The sequence below is a fragment of the Orbicella faveolata genome, unplaced genomic scaffold (genome assembly GCF_042242905.1).
Source record: "Orbicella faveolata isolate gen_17 unplaced genomic scaffold, um_ofav_v1 contig_25, whole genome shotgun sequence".
Taxonomy (NCBI): Eukaryota; Metazoa; Cnidaria; class Anthozoa; order Scleractinia; family Merulinidae; genus Orbicella; species Orbicella faveolata.
Window position 1 is genome coordinate 27430549 of NW_028301553.1, and position 22150 is coordinate 27452698.

A 22150-nucleotide genomic window follows, 5' to 3' on the forward strand; every position below is an offset into this window, starting at 1 on the left:
GAGTTTTTGTGGTACATTTTAGGGTATTGAGCTCAAACAGGAGCATGCTCCTGGCCAAAAAAATATGACAGGAGATGTGTCGTTTTAGAATTGGTATCTCTTAGGGGAGAAAAAAATACAAGCCGTGCCCACTAAACAGGATCTTGGCACCTCTTAGGCATTCTTTTCAAAATTTCCAACGAGCACCCCTGTCCTTTTTATATGGGAGTCTGCCCCTCCAGAGCGGGGGGGGGGGGGGGGGAGATTTAGGGTTGGAAATTTTGATGCTGGTCTAGGTAGCCCCTGTCCCTGTGCATGGGGCTTTCAGTAAATTATTTGTAGCCCTGCATCCCAATAATGATGACGTCAATATCCCAAAATGTCTTCAGATTTCGTTAAAAAAGAAATTGTCCTCATTCCTGATTTCTCGAAGGTTTTTCTTTTTCCCGCCATCGGCTGGGCCTCGTTTCCAAGCGTTTTTCAGCATACTCAGCTGCGGTCCTGGAACGAGCCGAGGTCGTTTCGGTCCGTTTCCTTCTTATCTGAGTCAGTGACTGTACAACTGCAAGGACAAAATGCCCAACAAGAAGAAAAACAATCAAGCGAGGAATCCTTTTTACTTTTTTATGATATCTCTAAGACCTCAGCTAGAAAGACAAGGAGTGGTTTTAGAAAATGGAATGCAGTCATTGGCGGAAATAGCGGGTCCTCGTTGGAAGGTAGGACAGTGCGAATTAATTAATCCATATTGAACTCTTTGGTTCTACATGTACAGGAGCTAAAATAAGCGAGTTGAATTTGTGTTTGAAAGAGGATTGAGTCCTTCTGTAATATTGTAAAGGGCAGTGACGTGGTAAAACTTATTTTCTGGAAATAAGTAAATAAAGTAACCTTTAACTGATCGAAGTCTGAATGTTAATGCGCACTTTTTGAGCAATTATCGTTCCTCATTGAAAGGGATTTCGCTTTCTCGGTTGCAAGGTTCGGAGACAGTTCAAAACCTCTTTCTACGTTTGGCGGTATTATGTTTCTTCAATGGCTCTCTCAATCAAAAAACTCAGTGGAGTGCTTTTATGTAAGCTTGTATTTGATCGGAAGGTTTTGCAAGATTGTTCAAAACATTTAAGCGTTTGCATTTTTATCTTTTTGTTGTGACCGCCATTTTTTTTATATATGGTCATAAAAAAAATGAAGTCACGTTTAAGTTAAAGGTACAAAATTAGGGTCGACGAAGACTTTGTACATTGAATTAAACAGCTTGATAAACAGAATGCGAATGCAGACGTATTTCAGGCTGTCGCTTGTCTCCGCCGAAAAATAGCGTCTGCAAACCCGAGCCAGGAAACGATTTCTGTGAGGTCGGAATTCTAAGCCAATCACAGTTTAGCTCAAATAGCCCCAGAACTGTTGCGTGAGGTATTCGCTGCGAGGAGCACGTGGAATCTGATTGGCCAAAGAGAAAACAAAAGTCGTTACATCACAGAAATCGTTTCCTGGCTCATTTTCGGCGGAGACAAGCGACAGCTGGAAATACGTCTGCGTTCGCAGGCTAAGTTGAATGAACCGTGGAACAATAGTGAGGGTCCCCTATACCTCTTCTGAAAACAGTTTAATGCAAAAGTAATTGGCCTTTTCACGCATCACGAAAAATTCGAAAAACAGCTTCACGTTCACAGAAAAAAGTAAGCAATCACGTTTCACGCGAAAATGCGAAGGCTAAATCATGTTTCACGTAAAAATGCAAATTCAATTCACGTTTCGCAAAACATACAAATACAATCATTACAAAAATGTATCTGGCAATACTGAAATGTACCAATCTGTCAAGTTTTACGGAATTTCACCAAAGGAAACGCGAGAAAATTCACTGTCAGGTTTGCTTGATGTGCTCATGTTGACGTAATAAAATATCGAAAAACAGTGACGTTTTCCTTCAAGCGCGCAGATTACTTGAGCTTTCATCCTCAGCGTGCGTGCGATCGTAAAACTATAGGGAGCCACCTTAAGTGGGCTCTCAGATAAAAAGTCACGGACACATGTTTTGTTGATGCCAAGACTAGGGCAGACATTTTTTACAGCAACAAAACGTTGTTTTGATTGCAATGTAACTGTAAAATTAAACTATGGAAACCTTATGGTCATTTAACTATAAAGGTTGACAATGCAGACCACAGCTAGGTCATTCACGAGGTCACCAAGCAATAAAGATGACAATATGAATAAAATATGCAAATGCTATCTTCGTGAATACAAAATAAAGAATCCAAAAGACATATTAACACTTTGTTGACATATTTTGGTTATGACATCGAAGCGATGGTTGAGCAGACATCAGTTAAGGCTGGATAGAGTGTGGATACTGACAGATTAACTCACCTTTTCTGCAGAACCCTCCATTTTCTGCCTTTTCTCGATCGAAATGGCGTGATACCCCGCGTGTGTGACACAGCTTGACAGACTAAATTCTAGGCCCTCCTGGTTCATTGTTGCTGTGATTAGTTCTCAGTCCTCCATCCTCACACGTGTCGAGAGATGTCAAGAAAGGCAGGCCGTCATGCTTTTTACATCCAGTTTGGTGTAGTTTACAAGCTTTTATGATGCTAAAATCTCCAAAAATGTGAAAAATTATTCCCACAAAAGTCGATAGTTCACAAATCACACGAAAGTAAATGCATTTTTCACGGATCACGAAAAAATCGAAAACTAGTTTCCTGAGGACGGAAAAATATAGATTCACAAATCACAGGGGAAAAAATCCTCATTCACGCTTCACGCAAAGAAAAAACGCCCATTCACGCATCACGAAAAAAGTATAGGGGACCCTCAATAGTGACATTGTAATATATTGTTATGTCAATAAATTGTGTATTTCAAAGGTCAAGTTGATTAACCCCTTTTATTATATAAACTTGAGTGTTTTGCTGGAAAATACACCACGCGTAAAATTCAAACAAAACCACATCCGGGACTTGGGTGGCGTATTTTCCATATCCTCACTAATGAGGCTTCACCTCTGAAGATATTGATGACTTCACTGATATCATGTTTGAACCTTACACCCACTTTCAGTGTTACGTGCGTAGGCAACATCTTTCAACATGCCATCTTTTATCATGCTATATAAACGGCTGAAAGACCATTTCACTGTGAAACTGGCAATATTTCCAGTTATTGGTAGAAGAAATTACAACTGATAATTACTGACCCCAAATGGTTGAAGAAGATTGCAGACTTTGCGAATTTCCTGATTTATGGAACAATTCAAAATATTTTAGTGTAGTCGATCAGTTCTCATCAGTGACTTTCTGTAGAATTGGACGGTCGCCACTTTTGATATTTGGAAGGTGTAAACATTCAAAACAGTTGATTTATTTCTCCTGTAATAACTTTTGATACTCCTAACTTAAGTTAGATGTCAAATAAATCTATCTTTCAGCACTAAAATTCGAGTTGGACCTTAAGGAAGTCACTTGTGCTGACATTTTTGACATAGGCCAGGTTACATAGCATGTCAAAAGATGGCATGTCGAAAGACGTCACCTTTGCACATAACACTGAAAGTGGGTTTAAAATGTACTTAAATTTGTTGATGTATGATTGAAACATCTTTGGGTCTTCTTGAAATTCTTCAGCATCCTTTGGTTATCTTCGGGAATCTTCGTCAATTATCTTTGGAAATTTTTGTAAAATGTTCAGAAGCATTCATGTGGCCCTTGGATGATTTTTAAAGAATCTCCAGAAATCTTCAGAAAGTGGTCAGAAATCTTTGGAAAATTGTCAAAGATGTCATTATCAGTATGTCTATGTAATAAACAAAGTAATACATGGTAACTTGAATGTGTAGATATAGAATATCTCTTTCTGTGTTCAACTTAACATCTTACGAGTGAAGGCATACTATGTAATATTTAAGAAATAGAAAACACATACCATGTTTCTATGGAGTTATAGAAACACGAGTGGAAGTTTGGGAGAACGTGGAATGCTGTGGGAACACAAGCTGTAGGCAAGTGTTTCCACAGCTTTTTCGAGTTCTCCCAAACACCACGTCAAAAAAAGGAAAGCAGCTTGTTTGCTTTGATCATCAAAATGTAAATTCTCTTTGCTCACACCATCATTGCGTCAACAGCTCATGCTAGGTCTGTGTTTCTATCAAGTTATAGAAACACAATTTTTAACTAATCGACGTGCATATTTTCTTAGGGCTGTTTTCTAAATTACTATAATAATCACTCTCCCTTCCAAAGTGACAATACCCAACCGTTGTCCTGCTGGTCCAGTCACAGTTAACCCTTCATGGTCATTTAAGGAATATTTGCACCCTCAGTTCTTCTTTCCTTTGAGTTCATAGAAGTATATCAGTTTTTGTCAGAACATAGAAAATTGTCCCTAATAAGTGGGTGTCCAGAGAGTAGGTTTTCACTGTACCTTTAAAGTACTAGTTAATGATATGTGTTAATGTACCAGTTATTATCCTTCATGTTTCAGGAACTACCTGAACATGAAAAAGAAGTTTATCAAGAAATGGCCCGTCAGGATAAAGCAAACAAGAGATATAGACCTGCTCGGAATGATAGGATGGACTGCACTGGAGAGTACATTTCAGTAAGTTTTCTCTTTGCAAGAGAAGGGCTTTTAATTGAGTGTTGTAAAGCCAAAACCACAGTGTTCACTCTGGCCAATCAGAAAGGATACCAACAGCTACTCTGTATATGACTTGTAATTTACAGAAACGTGTGGATACCGTCAGCTTGAATGAGAAACGACGAAAGGAGGAGAGAGAGGAGGTGAAGAGGGGATGGCTGCCTGGGCGAGGTTTGAACCCAAGCTATTTAGTAAATAAAAGTAGTTTGATGTGAAGTTTATATGAAATAATTCATATATGAACTGCGGTAGTAGATGAAAGTGAAGAATGATCATTGCAGTTAATTTTCCAATTTAAGCAATTGGAAAGAAGAAGCCTGAAAAAATCAGGGCTTCAACGGGATTCGAACCCGTGACCTCCGCAATACCGGTGCGATGCTCTAGAGCATCACCTGATTTTTTCAGGCTTCTTCTTTCCAATTGCTTAAATTGGAAAATTAACTGCGATGATCATTCTTCACTTTCATCTACTACCGCAGTTCATATATGAATTATTTCATATAAACTTCACATCATTTCACTCCTCATGGGAAGATATGAACTCATTTAATTGACCTCGCTCCCAATGTGTGGCTTCATAGCTCAGTTGGTAGGGCATTGCACCGGTATCGCGGAGGTCACGGGTTCGAATCCCGTTGAAGCCCTGATTTTTTCAGGCTTCTTCTTTCCAATTGCTTAAATTGGAAAATTAACTGCGATGATCATTCTTCACTTTCAAATGTAGTTTGAATTCACATTGAATTCAAATTGAATTGGTGATGTTAAAAAACAGGTTTTGTTTTTGCACAAGATCTATTTTTTGGTTTGATTAGTGATGAGAGACATAAAATTGTCTAATTGTGTGTGGATAACCTACACTAGTTATATTCTTTCAAGCAAGTAAGTAAGTGAGAAACTTTCTTTATGTGCCAAAGCTCTAATCTAGCATGATAGACGCTAATTGGAGACACAACATAAACTAGAAATTATTAAAAATATTTACTAAAAACTTACACTAGCTACTACAGTAGATAGTTAATAAAGATTCTAATAATAAAAATACTTCAACACACACCATTATAAAAAAAATTAAAATATGAAACAAATGAATGCTAACAATTATTCTATAAAATTAAAACGAAAACTGTGTGTTTGATATGTATATACTGCTAGTTGTTGCATTCAAGTCATGATCGACATCCGCTTAACTCTAATAATGTTAGACCCATTGTAAGAATGTTTCTTCAAAAGACAGTAAAGGACGGTGATTCTCTTACTTTCTTGGAAGTTTTGCCCATAGGTGTGGTCCCAAGTACCTAACAAAATATTTCCTGTCGAACCTTACTACATGTAACTTAGTTAGTCAGAATCTTAAGATAACCCACACTGAAAATGTGTTCTTTTTCCCTTAAATAACAGTTGTGTGAATTTAGATATTTTTTACATTTTTTAGCTGTATGTGATGAAAGATTCTACATGGTTGGCTTCATGTCATGTTACAATCTTCCTGATGAAGGATTCCTCCCTTGTGAAATTGGTGCCGTGGAGTATTCTCTCAATGGGGGAATCTTAAGAAAGATGCATTACTTTATCAAACCAGGTTTGTCCAAATGTAACAACAAACTAATTATGTGTGTAGCAGGTGTACTACACTCTACTATTAGAACTTACAGTTCTGCAATTTTTGTGAACATGAATTTCTCAAATAGGGACCAGTGTAAGTGAAAATAATATCAAGTTATAATTTGAAGCAAAGCTCAATGTTGCAACTGCTGGGGTCGCCAGTGTGACCAACTTTTTTTTTAACTGGCGACTAACTTTTCACGCTTTTCACTGAAATACTTTTGCTGGTGACTAAATCTGAAAACAGCTGGCCCTGAGGTTTTTTTCCAGAAAGTTTGTGAAGGTCCACTTTTAGAGTACAAAACTAAAATATTGGTATAATGGTGCTTTTCTGTTTTTTTTTTTTTTAGGTGACATTAAGGTAGGCCTTCGATATACAGCCATGAGTACAAGTGAGTATTGTTTAAAAACTGCTGCAAATGGTTGATTCTCTGTGAGACTTTTTTGCATCTTAATTTCTTATGGTGTCTCAACTTGAATCTTGGACTTCTCTCTAAGGTCCTGAGGGAATAATTAAAATCTTTTATAGAGTAGCTCAGCAGTTGTAAACTTACCGAGGCTCTCAATAACTTTTTCGTCAGCCGTTGCATTTCAGTGCTCAGGTATAATGAGTATTACACAGGGCTTGAAAAAAAACTTGAATTCCAACTTGCCCTAGGCAAGTATTAGTTTACTCTTTTTTCATTTAGTTAGACAACTTGCTTGCCCATTCGGCAAGTGAGAATGAAAAGTTACTTGCCTGGTAGGAAAACCTACTTGTCCCGGATAACTGGACAGCACTTTTTTCAAGCCCTGTAACATGGCTACGAGGACCTACCTTGCTCTGTGTTTTGTCCCCTTATTGTGCAGCTTTAACAGTAAGCGCAGACTAGTGACACCCCTCATGGGTGTTACTGGTTATACATGTAGATTCAAATGAGATAACTGGTCTTCAGCCACTCCTCAGAGCAAGGCAGAAATTTGCTCCTCTGACACAGCCCTGCTACAGGAAAGTCCTTGTTCTTGGTATAAGATTTATTTTAATTAACAAAACCCCTTGGCGTCATTATTGCTTAGGGCAATAATATTGAAATAGACTTCCATGTTCAGTGTTGTACTGTGTTTTACTTTTAAGCAAATTCACATACAAATGTAGCCAAATTTACAGGCAAATGTATGGCAAATTAGAAAAATTAACTGAGTGTCTTCTAGCTAAGCTACATCATTCAAACTTGGTGAATACAATCTTCTACTTAGTATTTTAATGCTGTGATTCACAAATTGTGTAAAATTCAATTTTTGAAAAAAGTTATTTGCCTTCAGATTCCCATACAAACACTGTAATTTCTGACCACTTTGCCTACCTGTCAAGATGGTGCCGAGAAGCATGATTTGGCCTATTGACTTTCAGCCACTCCTTCATCCAAGAAGATTGAACATGTATCCACCTTTCATATCTTGAATTCCGATAATAACTGCTATGGATAATACGTAACATTTTTTTTTTTAATTTCTAGGTGAGAGAACTCATAAGATACCGGTAGAGGGTTTGGCTAAGAAAGATGACACATATCGCAAGATCTGGCTAGACCTCTTGCGCTTTGTCAATCCAGAACAGACTGCCATTTTCCCTCCTGTGTATTCCAGGGTTTGTATTGTAGGACCAAGAATTTTGATATTATCATTATTTGCAAGATTAAAAACTAATTAACTTCTTGTCTGTTGCTTCTCAGATTTCAGAAACAAAACAAACTGAGTACTGTCTGCAGTGGTTGGCTCGAAATGCAGGTTAGAGAACTAGAAAGACTAAAAGGTTTGAGTAATACATCGAAACCTTGATATAATGAATCTCTATATAACAAAGTCTTCCATATAATGAACGATATTCTTTGCCCCAATAGTAGTTAACATATGGAAAAGAACCCCAATATAACAAAACCCTGTTAGGGGTAGTTTGCCAGTCCCTTGGCTGTTCAAGGTTTCACTTTACTGGTGTATGAAATTGCCATTTTAAAATGCACTCTTAACAGTACAGATCAACTCGAACAGTATTATAGGGACAGGGACACAATGGAGAAAGAATTAACCATGGTCATAAAAAAGCTTCGCTGGCTTTCCAGCCCTGTACAACTTCAAAGGGGAGTGAAATATCAGGAGAAAAGACATTTGCCTTAGGAAAGACTTAAAGAGTTAATCTATGAATTGAGAAAGTGCTGCCATTTTTTTGTTATTTAGAAATGCCAAATAAACTGAAGAAGGTGTATGAACTAGAGGGACTAGTGTGTGATTTACATGCTCATTTTACGGCTGCTTCTGGAAGTACCTTAGGAATTTCAAAATCAAAGGCCACAGAGCTTCTCTCCAGTACCATATTTGACTATGAGCCTAACTCAAGGTATGTTTTGACATATTGATCTTTCCTCATTAGGGTTTTTACAACTTTTTGATTAAATTGTAGACAGACATCCAAGAGGTTACTTCAACTCAGAAAAATGTGGTCTAGGTGTCCAAGGTTATATTCAACACCTCCCTAAATAGAGTTTTCATGGAGTTCTGCAGTAGGGAGCTTTATTTGCTGTACATAGTAGGCATCTGATAGGGCCATCTTTTTCTAAAGAATTAGATGAGTCACACAGTAGAGTAGATCTTAAAGTGGATGGTGGTTTTCAGCAGCTGGCTCCTTACCACTACCCTGCAAAAATACTTGTATCCATGATCAAACACCTTGATGTCAGACATACCCAATCTGTGCTTGGACCACCTCTGATCCTCCTTTGTCGCACTTAGACCTGACTCCCCCCCCTTTCCCCCACCCCCTGCTGTTTTAGATGCATGCACAGAAAAATTGGTCAGCCAGTAGCTCTTGCAAGGTCTCACGTGAATGGCTTGATACCCTTTGAGAGACCAATAGAACAAACAACAGAAACAATGTCCCTTCCTTAAAACGATAACAGCTGGTACGATGACAAATAGAATTGCAAGCTTGTGAGAGCTGTTACAAATCTGCAAAAAGTGGCAATAATTAAGGTCATTGATTTTTTTTGTCGCGGTGGATGTTAGGTTTCATAATAAATTTGGTTAATAACCTCATCCAGAGTGGCCTATCACCATTACCACTAGTTGAAAACCATTTTTCTGGTCAATATATGAATGCATGAGGGAACTTAAGAAAAAAATTGTTTGATGTTCTGAAACATTTTCAGGTGTGACTGGCATGAAAAAGAAGAGGTAAAATTTTGTGCTCTGGGAACAGTCCTCCGCTACTGGTAAGAAATTACTGCTTTTGTCATCACTTCCTACATTTTAATGTCAGTTTAGGAATTAGCTTGATCAGCAAAATAATGTTTGACTCAGATTCAGTTATTTCCCTTTAGTTATTAAAATTTTTTTCCAGCTACTGTATGTCAGATTTCCTATGCTCAGTTTACGGGATCCCCTTGACTCCAAACCATCTTCCTGAGAGACCAGATGGAATATTCTGCACTGTAATCAAGCCAGTAGAGAGTAGCCGGTCTTTGCAGGAAGAAACTCAGCCTGGGATGAGAAGGCCCATACCGGATAATGGACCTTTTGCCTCAAGAGATTATCGTTACTACAACCAAGAGGCTAGTAATCAAGGTGCAGTACCTATATTTATAGCAAATGTCTTCTGTCCAAGTCATGTATGTCTTGATGTGTTTGAGTTAAAAAGAAAAAACTTTTTCTTTTCACAAACTCTTAGCTTCTTCTGAGAATTGGTCACATAAAGAAGAGTCACCAGCAGCAGTAGCTGAAAGCATGTGAAACAACAAGAACAAAAACAACAACCACAACCACAACCACAACCAGCAGCAGTAGCTATAGCTGAAAGCTTGTCAAAAACTACAAGTATTATATCCAAAGCTCTCAAGTTCAAGACCACATTAATCAATTTTGCACAGAAATTTAAGATGATTTTCTGTAGAGATTTGTTTATAAAATAATTGGTTATAGTGTGTTTCTTTTCCTTGAAGGTCCCATTTCCAGTAGCAATCCAGGTGCCTATACTCGCTCAGGACCCACCTATGATCAACAGAGTCTGTACAGTGCACAAGATGACGACACTGAATATAACAGCAAAGCACAAGCACAAGCACCACCACAGGCTGCAGCCTGGCAGGTGTCTCAACGATCATCTCAACCTCCACAATCTGTGTCAGGCTTTGGAGTGGGGAGAGGACGGGGTAGAGGGCGAGGCAGTCAGCTCAGTCAACCTCTTCGGCGACCAAACCTTCCTGGTATGTCCGGAGGTGGGACAGGTTCTGTTTTTCCAGGTGAGTTGTGAAAGACCATTTTGCCATATCAGTTTTTGCTTCAGTTAATTAAATACCAGGCCCCAAATAAATACTGGGTCAACAAGAATGAGTTTAAAGTAAACACTTATGTTTTTAAGGTACCGTTGCTTATATAAGGTTAGTGTTCCTTAAAACCAACCCTATCTACTGCATTCTCATTGACTAATAGGTGTTAAGCACCCTGCGACTTTTAAAAGAGCTTGGTCATGCACTGAAAGTGTACACTTAGGTTTTTTCATTTTTCACCATAAATAAATGAAATAAATATCTTAATTGACCACTCCCCTAATGGGACTTTTCAGGGCCATTGAAACCAACTGATGAAACAAATAATGCAAATGAACATAACATAATGCAAACTGTCTATGATTTAATTGTAGTTATCAATACTGTCATCATTGCCAGCAGTAGGTGAAATCCTAATGCTTTAACCTTGTGTGCTTTTTAAACCTTAGATACATCTTGGAGCAGTATTGCTGCTTCTGAGCAGCCATCAGCCTCTACAGGCAATATTCCAGCATGGGCCAGAGCAGATTCTAAATCCCACTCTGCTGGACGAGGGGCATTAAGAGCCCCTGCCACCAGACCAAAGGTTTATGCTGGGGCGATGAATCCTCCAGCCCCAGGAAATGCCCCAATGCCTCCATCTGCTTGGCAACAGCAGGCCACCTGGCAAGGGGGAAGTGGCATAGCATCACAGATGAATTCTCTTAATCTGAATAGCTAACATTGATATGCTGTAGTCGCTGAATCATCACGTGGTTAATCTTTTAAGCTCTGAACTCATTTCTCCTCTTGGCCAAGAATACACTCCAAGAAGAAGACTTAGGAATTGTTCAACAAAGAGAAATGCCTTTATTTACTTGTGTGACCAAAATCTCAGAGATGGGACTGGAACGTAATTTTTACAGTGCCCATCATCTGGCTGAGTGATCTTAAATGCCAAAAAATGTGCTTGCTTTAAAGCATTCAGAGACTTAATTACCTAGATGAATGGATCACTTCTAATTTTCATCTCTGAATTGTCCTTAGAAATTAGGTGAGTTTTTATGTTGACAACAAGGCTTGAAGGGTCAGCTGTAGACTTCCTTCAAGTTGGCACAACGACATATTTATTTTACTTATGTTGGCATTTTATTGTGTTCGCCGTCTCTGAGCAATATTGTTTTTTAAGTTGTGTCAATAACATTGTTACAGTGACTATGCCACTAGTAAAGAAGACAGATGTATTTTAAAATAAGTATTATTTCATATCCCTAAAACCACAGCTCTCCTTGATTAATAGTAATTATTGATGCTGTAATATTTAGAGATGTTTCCGTTTGTATCGTGCAATGTTCCCTTACACAAACTGTAAAATGATTTATTGATTTAATTAATATATTTATTAGTTGATAAGCCTTACTTTATTACCAGTTTGCAATTACTAAGTTTTATCTACCATAACAGCTCTGATAAACATTACTCATTTTAAGGTCTACTCTCTATTCCGACTCATAAGCAAGCTGTTTAGAACTTCTAGTTGTTTGCATACCTCTCCTTCTCTGTGAGGTTCCTCCTTCCACTATGGCAGAATTCTAACTTAGCTCTTAGGTCGCACTTAGTCAAACAAAACCAATTCTGCTTTCATTCCTCTGTGTCAATGTGATTTCTTTTGCATTATTCTCAGTGCTAAGTCTTGGAGCTAAGTTGGAATTTTAGTAGAGTAAACTTGGCCCATCCCCAACGTAGCAAACCAAAAGACAAATCATTTAACAGACAAGAACACAGTTATTGCTGAAATGTCTTAAGTGTTACAAGTCCACCATTTCTACTACTGTTTCTCATTTTTGGTGGACATTAGGGAATAAAACCTCTATTTGTTTATCTTTTTGCTGTGACAAGTAAAAGTAATTGGACCGAGTTGAGTACAATTCCGGGGTAAACAGGAGAGCAGTTTCAAAATTGGGCAATCGCACAGCGTGAAGCTGATTTAAGATTAAGAGCACAACTACTCCCTGCTCGCATGGAGAACGAATCACAATCAAGAATGTTGTTATTGATACAATTAAGATCATGTTCAGACTTTTTAAATCAAGGCAAGGTGTGGAGAGAGCTCAGAGCCACAGTCATAGTTTCAATCAGCCAAATATAATAAACTAGTAGCTGTCTATCATTGTTCTACCGGTAGACATTCAAGGGAGCGGCCACAAACATGCTACGATTTTTATCACATAAAGACAGAAACCAAAGTTTTGCTTCTGGGAAATTGCTAGACAAGATGAGATATTTTTTAAGTTTGGGAAAACCTCTTTAAAATCTTTAAAAGGACTATGCCTGCTGAGGGCGTAACAGAATACGTATGGTATGTTGCTGTTATTTAGCCATTGACTATGTTATTGTTGGATCAAAAACGATTGATCACAATTATTTACAAAATTTAAGAAATTATTGAAACCAATGTAAGCGTTGTTGTGCAGTCTACACTAGTGAATGCCTTACTTTAGTGCTACATTTAATTTCAACTTTGGTAAATAGATTATTAAAGGTTATTATATTGTTCTAGCCTTAGGGTTTGGGTACGAGTATTGGCTGGTTCCCGGACTCCTGGTTAATTCTGAAATGTTGCTCAAAATTTTTACAACTGCAATCTCGAGAATTATTGTTTTCATTGCCAAAATATAGTTCAGTGGCAGATCTAAGGGAGGGGCCCAGGGGGCCCCCGGCCTCCCCCCCCCTCTATTTTGGGTAAAAAAAAGAAGAAATCACAGAAGGAAGAAAACCTAGAAAAAAAAAAAAAAGAAAACCTAGCAGGGCAAGCAAAACAACAGTTTTCATTCTATTGCTGATATGGACTTGAGGTAGCAGGCAATTACGTACACGCGTGTTGGAGAGGCGCGTGCGAGAGTGGCGCGTGCGAGGATTAGTTACTAAGAACTCTTATTGTTTCTCTTTCCTCGTGTTACCAAGCAAAAACCCATTCTATGAAGACTTCTAAGTCCTAAAATTTGATTTAACTCGGACGGTGTCAGCAAATCGATTCAACTCCTTTACCCGACGCAGGGATTTAGAAATTTTGGAGGGTTGACAAATCTTGGGGTGGCGTGACATTTTGTAAAATGAAACCTTCGATTCCGCTCGAGTGCTTCTGATCTCGTGATAATTGCAGACTTCGATCTGTTCAGACAACACCCTGTCTGCTGAAGGAGCGGTTTTCTATTTTATCTGTGGATAAAATGGACATGAACTGATTCTAGAAGGTTAGTGTATAGAAGAAATGCTTTAAACAAAACTTCGGTCAGGAAAAGAACATTTCCTACTGAAAAAACTAGTAATTCAGTTCGAGTTACTGGACGGATTCACCGTTAGGCCAGACACGGCGATTAGGATTCTAATTTAGGTTACTAAGTAGATTTTCGTTCTATGTAGGAATTTCCTGTTCATGGCCACAGTTATACGTAGAAGAGACTGATTCTGGCCACAAGAGAAGCTTTAACTTTTCAGGTAAGGAGGATGAGTGAAATAAAATAATGAAACGTAAGCACATTTGCGGGATGAGGAAAATTCGGTAGCGCTAACAAGCAACAGACACGGGGAAAACCTTAGTCATTTCTACAGTTATTTAATTATTGAGAAGATTTTAATTTAATGTCCAATAATTTTTGAGCTTACTATCATTCATAACGAATAGTTTAGTCCCAAGTTTATATACAACGAGACACGTTCGCATTCGAAGAACTTCATTAAAAAGGAAGTCGTGGAATGTGAAATCTAGCCTGTTTCTACGTTTCGCAAAGATTGATCATGAATGACTCAGTTGTCCTAAACAAACTCAATCATCAGCGTTTGTCAGGAACAATTTCGTCGCCAGAGGTAAAACCAGTAGTTCAATTACCAGCGAACTTAAGCGAAATCAGATCAACCTAAACTCGTGATTTTATTTGCTCTTTTACCGGTGAACGCATAAGTTTACTTTACAACAAAAGCTGAGGGCCACATAAACTCCCAGATACTTGATTCTTAGACTAATTACAGATTGAAGACATATATATATGATCTGCTGTTGTGATTTATAATCGGGTTCTTTATCTTAGTTTATGGTACATTACTTCCCTAAACCGGAGAGGTTTTACTATTCATCAGTAATCAGTATTTACTAGCAAGCAGTAAGTTAAGCATGTTACTTGATAGTAATCAGTATTGATGTCTTTTTGCCTGGCGCAAGTTGTAAAGGTTTCTCTTGACGCAACTGCGATAAACCCAGCGAGAAAAAGCAAATCTCTCTTATGGGTTAACTTGTAAGTTTAAATTTTCGATCTCATTGCTGCTTTGTTAGCATCAATACTTTCAATTTTGAGTAAGAGAAAATGTAATTAGTAAATGTAACGTCAGATTCGAGCCAACCTGTTTGTTTCTACAGTTGTATAAACTCCTTGGTGACTGACACTGGCTCGTTTTTAAGTGAGTTAAAAAGAAACTGCAGTACCATAGAACTTCTCTGCAAGGTAAGAAAATTATGAAAAAAATCTGATATGTGCATTCCGGTCTGTGTTTTTAGCTGTGTTTGTCTGATCAATAAAAAGGTGGAAAGCTTTTGCTTGCTTGCGTTTCTCAATTTGTTGTAGACGTCAATCTGTTAATTTACTACAGTGTAGTAGGGAGGCGCGGTGGCCTCATGGTTAGGGCGCTCGTCTCCGGATCGAGCGGTCCGGGTTCGAGCCCTGGCCGGGGACATTGTGTTGTGTTCTTGGGCAAGACACTTTACTCTCACAGTGCCTCTCTCCACCGAGGTGTATAAATGGGTACCGGCGAACTTAATGCTGGGGGTAACCCTGCGATGGACTAGCATCCCATCCAGGGGGGAGTAGAAATACTCCTAGTCGCTTCATGCTACAGAAACCGGGATAAGCTCCGGCCTGATGGGCCACTTGGCTCGCATGCAGACTTTACCTTACCTACCTTATGCTTGTTAATTATAACTGGCCAATGAAACAATTCTGCTTATTATTATTATTATTTTTTTTTTTTTGCTGAGTACAGTGTGACTTTCTTTATATCCAAAAGAGTTACCATGCCTGTTTGCAAAACAACTGTAGTCTGTTGAATCTTTTGAATTTTTTAGAGTTGATTTGCATTTGGACGATTTGCGTTTCTCTTTAAAGTCTTTTAATCTCGCTGTTTTATTTACTAGTAAGATGAAATTCATAATGGTTTCTAGCACATCAATGTTGACTCGTAAGAAACACTGAACGACTGCTTTCTCCTTGGTGAAAGTAAGAAGCTAGATTAACATGTTAGCAGATACAATTTGCATGTAAGGAATTAAATATTCTCCTGACACATTAGAGCGATGAAGCCAATGAGAAAAAGCATATCTTTCTTATTTTTGGTCTCTTATTGCTGCTTTGGTCGCAGCAACATTTTCAATTTTGACCAAGAGCAAATGTTTTATCTGTCACTTGAGTTTAGAGCCAACTTGTTATTTCTACAATTGTAAACTCCTTGATGACTGACTGACACTGTCATTTTCAACAGAATAAAAACAGCTGCACGACTACAGAACGTCTCTGCAAGGTAAGAACTCTTCCAACATTTCTACAACTAAAAACAATCCAATTCAAGGGAAGTTTTTAATCTGTTGCTAGTGTGGACTAAAGGTAGTAGGCATTACGTGTAGATGTGTTGGAGAGGCACGAGAGATGCTTTGTTGCCGGAGACATATTTTTTCTCTTTCCTCGTGTTTCCACGTAACCATTCTATGAAGATTTCTAAGTTCTAAAATTTGATTTATCTAGGAATGTGTCAGCAAATTGATCCAATTCCTAACCGCATGGATTTCGAAATTTTTGAGGGTTGACCAATCATGGACGATAGTTTGGGGGAGCGTGACATTTTGTGTGATAAAACCTTCGATTCCGCTTGAGTGCTTCTGATCTCGTGATCATTGCAGACTTTGATCTGTTCAGACAACAACCTGTCTGCTGATGGAGCGGTTTTCTATTTTATCGGTGGATAAAATGGACATGAACTGATTCTAGAAGGGACTTCAGGTCAGGAAAAGAACAATTGCTTTTGAGAATAATTCAGTTCGCGTGACTAGACGAATTCACCGTTAGGCCAGACACAACGACAGTGGGATTCTAATTTAAGTTACTAAGTAGATTTTCGCTCTACGTAGGAATCTCCTGTTCTTGGCCACAGTTATACGTAGAAGAGACTGATTCTGGCCACAAGAGAAGCTTTAACGTTTCAGGTAAGGAGGATGAGTGAAATAAAATAATGAAACGTGAGCACATTTGAGGGAAGAGCAAAATTCGATAGCGCTAACAAGCAACAGACACGGGAAAAACCTTAGTCATTTCCACAGTTATTTAATTACTGAGAAGATTTTAATCCAATATCCAATAATTTTTGAGCTAACTATCATTCATAACGAACAGTTTAGTCCCAAGTTTACACACAATTAACCAGACATGTTCGCATTCGCAGAACTCAATTAAGAAGGAAGTTGTGGAATGTGAAATCTAGCCTGTTTCTACGTTTCGCAAAGATTGATCATGAATGACTCAGTTGTCGAAAACAAACTCAATCATTAGCGTTTGTCAGGAACAATTTCGTCACCAGTGGTAATACCAGTAGTTCAATTACCAGCGAACTTGAGCGAAATCAGATCAACCTAAACTTGTGATTTTATTTGTATTTTTACCGGTGAACGCATAAGTTTACTTTGCAACAAAAGCTAAGGGCCACATTAACTCCCAGATACTTGATACTTAGATTAATTACAGATTGAAAACATATATATATGATCTGCTGTTGTGATATATAATCGGGTTCTTTATCTCAGTTTATGGTACAGTACTTCCTTAAACCGGAGAGTATTTACCATTCATCAGTAGTCAGCATTTACTAGCAAGCAGTAAGTTAAGCATGTGTTACTTGATTGTAATCAATATTGATGTCTTTTTGCCTGGCTCAAGTTGTAAAGGTTTCTCTTGACGCAACTGCGATAAACCCAGCGCGAAAAAGCAAATCTCTCTTATGGGTTAACTTATACGGTTAAATTTTCGATCTCATTGCTACTTTGTTAGCATCAATACTTTCAAGTTTGACTAAGAGCAAATATAATCAGGTTATGTTTGAGCCAAGCTGTTTGTTTCTACAGTTGTATAAACTCCTTGGTGACTGACTGACTGACTGACACTGGCTCGTTTTCAAGTGAGTTGAGAAACAACTGCATGACCATAGAACCTCTCTGCAAGGTAAGAAAATTATGAAAAAAATCTGATATGTGCATTCCGGTCTGTGTTTTTAGCTGTGTTTGTCTGTATATGTATGGATCAATAAAATAACAAAGGTGGAAAGATTTAGCTCGCTTGCTTTTCTCAATTTGTTGTAGACGCCAATCTGTCGAACACTTAATTTACTACAGTGTATGTTTGTCAACTGGCCAATAAAATAATCCTGATTATTTTTTTATTGTGTACAGTGTAACTTTCTTTATATTCAAAAGAGTTATCATGCCTGTTTGCAATACAACTGTAGTCTGTAATGAACCTTCTTAATTTTTAGAGTTCGATTTGCATTTGGACGATTTGCGTTTCAGTTTTAAGTCTTTTAATCTCGTTGTTTTATTTACTAGTAAGATGAAATTCATAATGGTTTCTAGCACATCAATGTTGCGACTCGTAAACACTGAACGACTGCTTTCTCCTTGGTGAAAGTTAATAAGCTTGATTAGAATGTTAGCAGATACAATTTGCACGTAAGGAATTGAATATTCTCCTGACACATTAGAGCGATGAAGCCAATGAGAAAAAGCATATCTTTCTTATTTTTGATCTCTTATTGCTGCTTTGGTCGCAGCAACATTTCCAGTTTTGACCAAGAGCAAATGTTTTATCTGTTACTTGAGTTTAGAGCCAACTTGTTATTTCTACAATTGTAAACTCCTTGATGACTGACTGACACTGTCATTTTCAACAGAATAAAAACAGCTGCACGACTACAGAACGTCTCTGCAAGGTAAGAATTCTTCCAACATTTCTTCAACTAAAAACAATCCAATTCAAGGGAAGTTTTCAATCTGTTGCTAGTGTGGACTAAAGGTAGTAGGCATTACGTGTACATGTGTTGGAGAGGCACGAGCGATGCTTTGTTGCCGAGGACATATTTTTTCTCTTTCCTCGTGTTTCCACGTAACCATTCTATGAAGATTTCTAAGTTCTAAAATTTGATTTATCTAGGAATGTGTCAGCAAATTGATCCAATTCCTAACCCGCCGCACGGATTTCGAAATTTTTGAGGGTTGACCAATCATGGTCGATAGTTTGGGGTGGCGTAACGTATTGTAAAATTACACCTTCGATTCCGCTTGAGTGCTTCTGATCTCGTGATCATTGCAGACTTTGATCTGCTCAGACAACACCTTGTCTGCTGAAGGAACGGTTTTCTATTTTATCGGTGGATAAAATGGACATGAACTGATTCTAGAAGGGACTTCAGGTCAGGAAAAGAACATTTGCTTCTGAGAATAATTCATTTCGAGTGACTAGACGGATTCACCGTTAGAGCAGACACAACGACAGTGGGATTCTAATTTAAGTTACTAAGTAGATTCTCATTCTATGTAGGAATCTCGTGTTCATGGCCACAGTTATACGTAGAGGAGACTGATTCTGGCCAGAAGAGAAGGTTTAACGTTTCAGGTAAGCAGGATGAGTGAAATAAAATAATGAAACGTGAGCACATTTGATGGACGAGCAAAATTCGGTAGCGCTAACATTAGCAACAAAGACGGTAAACACCTTACACATTTTCACACACATTTGTTAATTGTTGAGATGATTTTAATTCAATATCCAAAAATTTGTGAGCTGCCTTTCATTCATAATGAGCAGTTTAGTTCCAAGATTATATACAACGAAACACGTACGTACTCAAAGAACTTAAAGGGGAGGTCGTGGAATGTGAAATCTAACCCGTTTCTACGTTTCTTCAACATTGATCTTCATTGATTCGGTTATCCTAATCAAACTCATCAGCATTTGTCAGGAAACAGTTTCATCTCCAGGGGTAGAACCTTAGTAGATCAATTGCCAGCGAACTTTAGCAAAATCAAATCAACCTAAATCGTGATTTCAGTTGCATTTTCAAAATAATGCAAAAGTTTACTTCACAACAAAAGACGAGGGCCACATAATTTTGCAGATACTCTGATAGAAATCCACACAACTTAGGACTTCACAAATCTTTATTTCCTTCAGAGAACTGTATACTTTCTGTACTTTCACAATCTTGACAATCTTTTCGACACACGAGTTTGTGTTCTCTCTCACAGTTTACAATCAAAAATCTAGCACCTTCTCACCCTCTCTCACATGACTTATCTGTCAATCAACTTGAAGCATGTGACCGGATACGTGACGTGTAATGCAACTACGGGTTTCAGACACTCTCCCCCCTCTTGACTCGTATGAGTCAAGAATACAACCACAAGGTCAGTCGTTCTCTTGATTTGCCAGGCTGCTTATCCTTCTAGCAGCATCCAAAGCTGCCATTCCGCGAGGCCGACTGCTCCCCTGCAGATCTGCTGGTTGCACTCGATTTCTGTCTTGTCTCTTACCTGCATTCGGCCCAGCATGAACTTCAATTGGATACAATTTCTGTACAGGCCTAGTTATATGAACATCCCTCCCCTTGGTGATTACCCTCACATGTGCCCCTCTTACCTCTTTGTCGCGTCCACAAATCAACCCTTCTACCACTCCCATCTTCCAGAGGCCTCTCTTCACTCCATCTTCGTGTACTACCACGACATCTCCTTCCTTAGGTGATCTTCCCTTCTCAGCAGTTTTGCTTTCGTGACTTTCCTGTATGGCAGTTAAATATTCCCGCTGCCACCTCTTCCAAAAATGCTGCAGCTTCTTAGTCAGGTACTTGTGCCTCCTGGTATATGATACACTACTTTCTCCAAACTCTTCTTCTGATTCTAGTACCTCTGGCAATGACTGAATCCTTCTTCCATGAATTAAATGGGATGGGGTAAGAACCTCCTCTGGTGGGTTGTCGTCATCGTAAGTCAGGGGCCTTGAATTAAGGGTACCTTCAACCTCCACAAGGACTGTCAACATCTCGTCAAAGGAAAGTCTTGCATTTCCAATGACCTTTTTCAAGCATTGTTTAACACTTTTCACCATCCTTTCGAAGAAGCCTCCCCACCATGGGGCCTTTGCTACGTTAAAATGCCACTCGCTACCCTTGTTTTCTAGTTCTGCTCTTACCTCAGGATGTCCAAAAAGTGTGCGTATCTCTCTCTGCCCATTTGAACATCTTTGTGTTGTCAGACACGATCAAGGTGGGAGTTCCTCTTCGTGCGGTGAACTTCCTCAGACACCTCAAAAATGTGGGAGTCGAGAGATCTTCCACTAAGTCCAGGTGCAGTGCCCAAGTAACACAGCATGAGAATAAGCAGACATAAACCTTCTTTAACTGCTTCCCTTGGCCTTTGACATACATTGGCCTGGCAAAATCTACCGCAACCTTTGAGACGGGCAGGGCCGGATTTACCCTAAATTCTGGTAAACTTGCTGTTGCTGGTTGGGTATATGCTGTACCCTCCCACTTCTTGCATGTCACACCCCGGGACAATATCTTCTTCACAACTTGTCTCCCCTTGGGGACCCAGAATTTGGTGCGCAGTTCTGCAAGAGTACTCTTTACTCTGCAGTGAAGGACCTTCTTGTGACATCTTTGAATTTCTAGGAATGTCACATGGTGGTCCTTGGGTAAAATTATTGGCTCCTTTGCTTCCGCAGGCAAATCAGCATACTCTAGCTGTCCCTTGCATCTTACCACACCCTTACTGTCTTCAGTCAGACCAAACTTGTTAAAAAGCTGCTTGTAGTTCTCTTGACACTTTAACTCTCTTTGTGCTGCTTTTATCCAGTCGATCTCTGCCTCAGTGAGCTCTTGCAAGGATAGTGGTCCAGGCCTCCTCTCTGACCTTGTCTTCTTGGCCACATTGAAGCAAAACCGTTTAAGCCGCGCTGTCACTCTCAAAACCATCCTTATGCAACTATACTTGTCAATTTCAATGACTTTGTCATTCCCAACAACCAGGTTAGTTCGGGCCACAAGGATGCTGGTCGTCCTCTCTTCTTCTCGACTTTCAGTGGTTGGTGACATTGATCTTTCAGTGGTTGGTGACATTGAAGGCCAACTCTCTTCTGACTCTGTTAACCAAGCGGGACCTTGCCACCACAATACATTCTGCTTTAATTCGGATGCAGACATTCCTCTCGACCCAATGTTCACAGGGTTCTCTCGACTTGGACAGTACCTCCAATCTCCTTTGTCACTCAGCTTCAAAATTTCGTTCACACGGTGCTTGACAAATTGTTTCCATTCCCCTCTGTTCATAATCCAGAACAAGGCAGTCGACTGTCCAGCCACAGTTTCGAACGCTTAACACTTTGCTGCGAGGTAAGAGCATCTTCAACATTGACCATAAGTTTCACTAGTATAAGTGCCGCCATAAGTTCTAGCCTTGGAATTGACAGCTCCTTCAACAGTGCCACTCTTGTTTTTGAAGACAACATTCGTACATATCTACCTACCTGGGTTCTATAAACAAGGTAAACCATGCCACAGTA

At 39.0% G+C, this 22150-nt stretch overlaps 2 protein-coding genes and 1 pseudogene across 3 annotated transcripts in view; 2 read left to right on the forward strand and 1 right to left on the reverse strand.

Moving 5' to 3' along the window:
- The first annotated feature begins 234 nt into the window (after positions 1-234).
- Positions 235-17758, forward strand: LOC149109716 (protein maelstrom homolog). The gene is made up of 17 exons (XM_089294038.1): positions 235-698; positions 4468-4584; positions 4710-4794; positions 6056-6202; positions 6576-6617; positions 7722-7852; positions 7938-7992; positions 8440-8599; positions 9408-9470; positions 9599-9822; positions 10197-10496; positions 10973-13756; positions 13926-14000; positions 14917-15001; positions 16032-16070; positions 16675-16749; positions 17662-17758. The coding sequence occupies exons 1-12, from the start codon at positions 555-557 to the stop codon at positions 11242-11244; spliced, it is 1740 nt and encodes a 579-aa protein (XP_089150164.1). The 5' UTR covers positions 235-554; the 3' UTR covers positions 11245-13756; positions 13926-14000; positions 14917-15001; positions 16032-16070; positions 16675-16749; positions 17662-17758.
- Positions 14975-22150, forward strand: part of LOC110062436 (uncharacterized) — an 88721-nt gene continuing 81545 nt past the window's right edge. The window contains exon 1 of one of the 2 annotated variants that reach the window (XM_089294011.1): positions 14975-15001. The gene's annotated coding sequence lies outside the window, so the exon portion shown is untranslated. Of the gene's footprint in view, positions 15002-16694; positions 16750-22150 lie in introns of those variants that run through there. The other variant, XM_089294010.1, reaches the window with a different exon arrangement.
- LOC149109717 (uncharacterized) lies at positions 19732-22141 on the reverse strand (annotated as a pseudogene).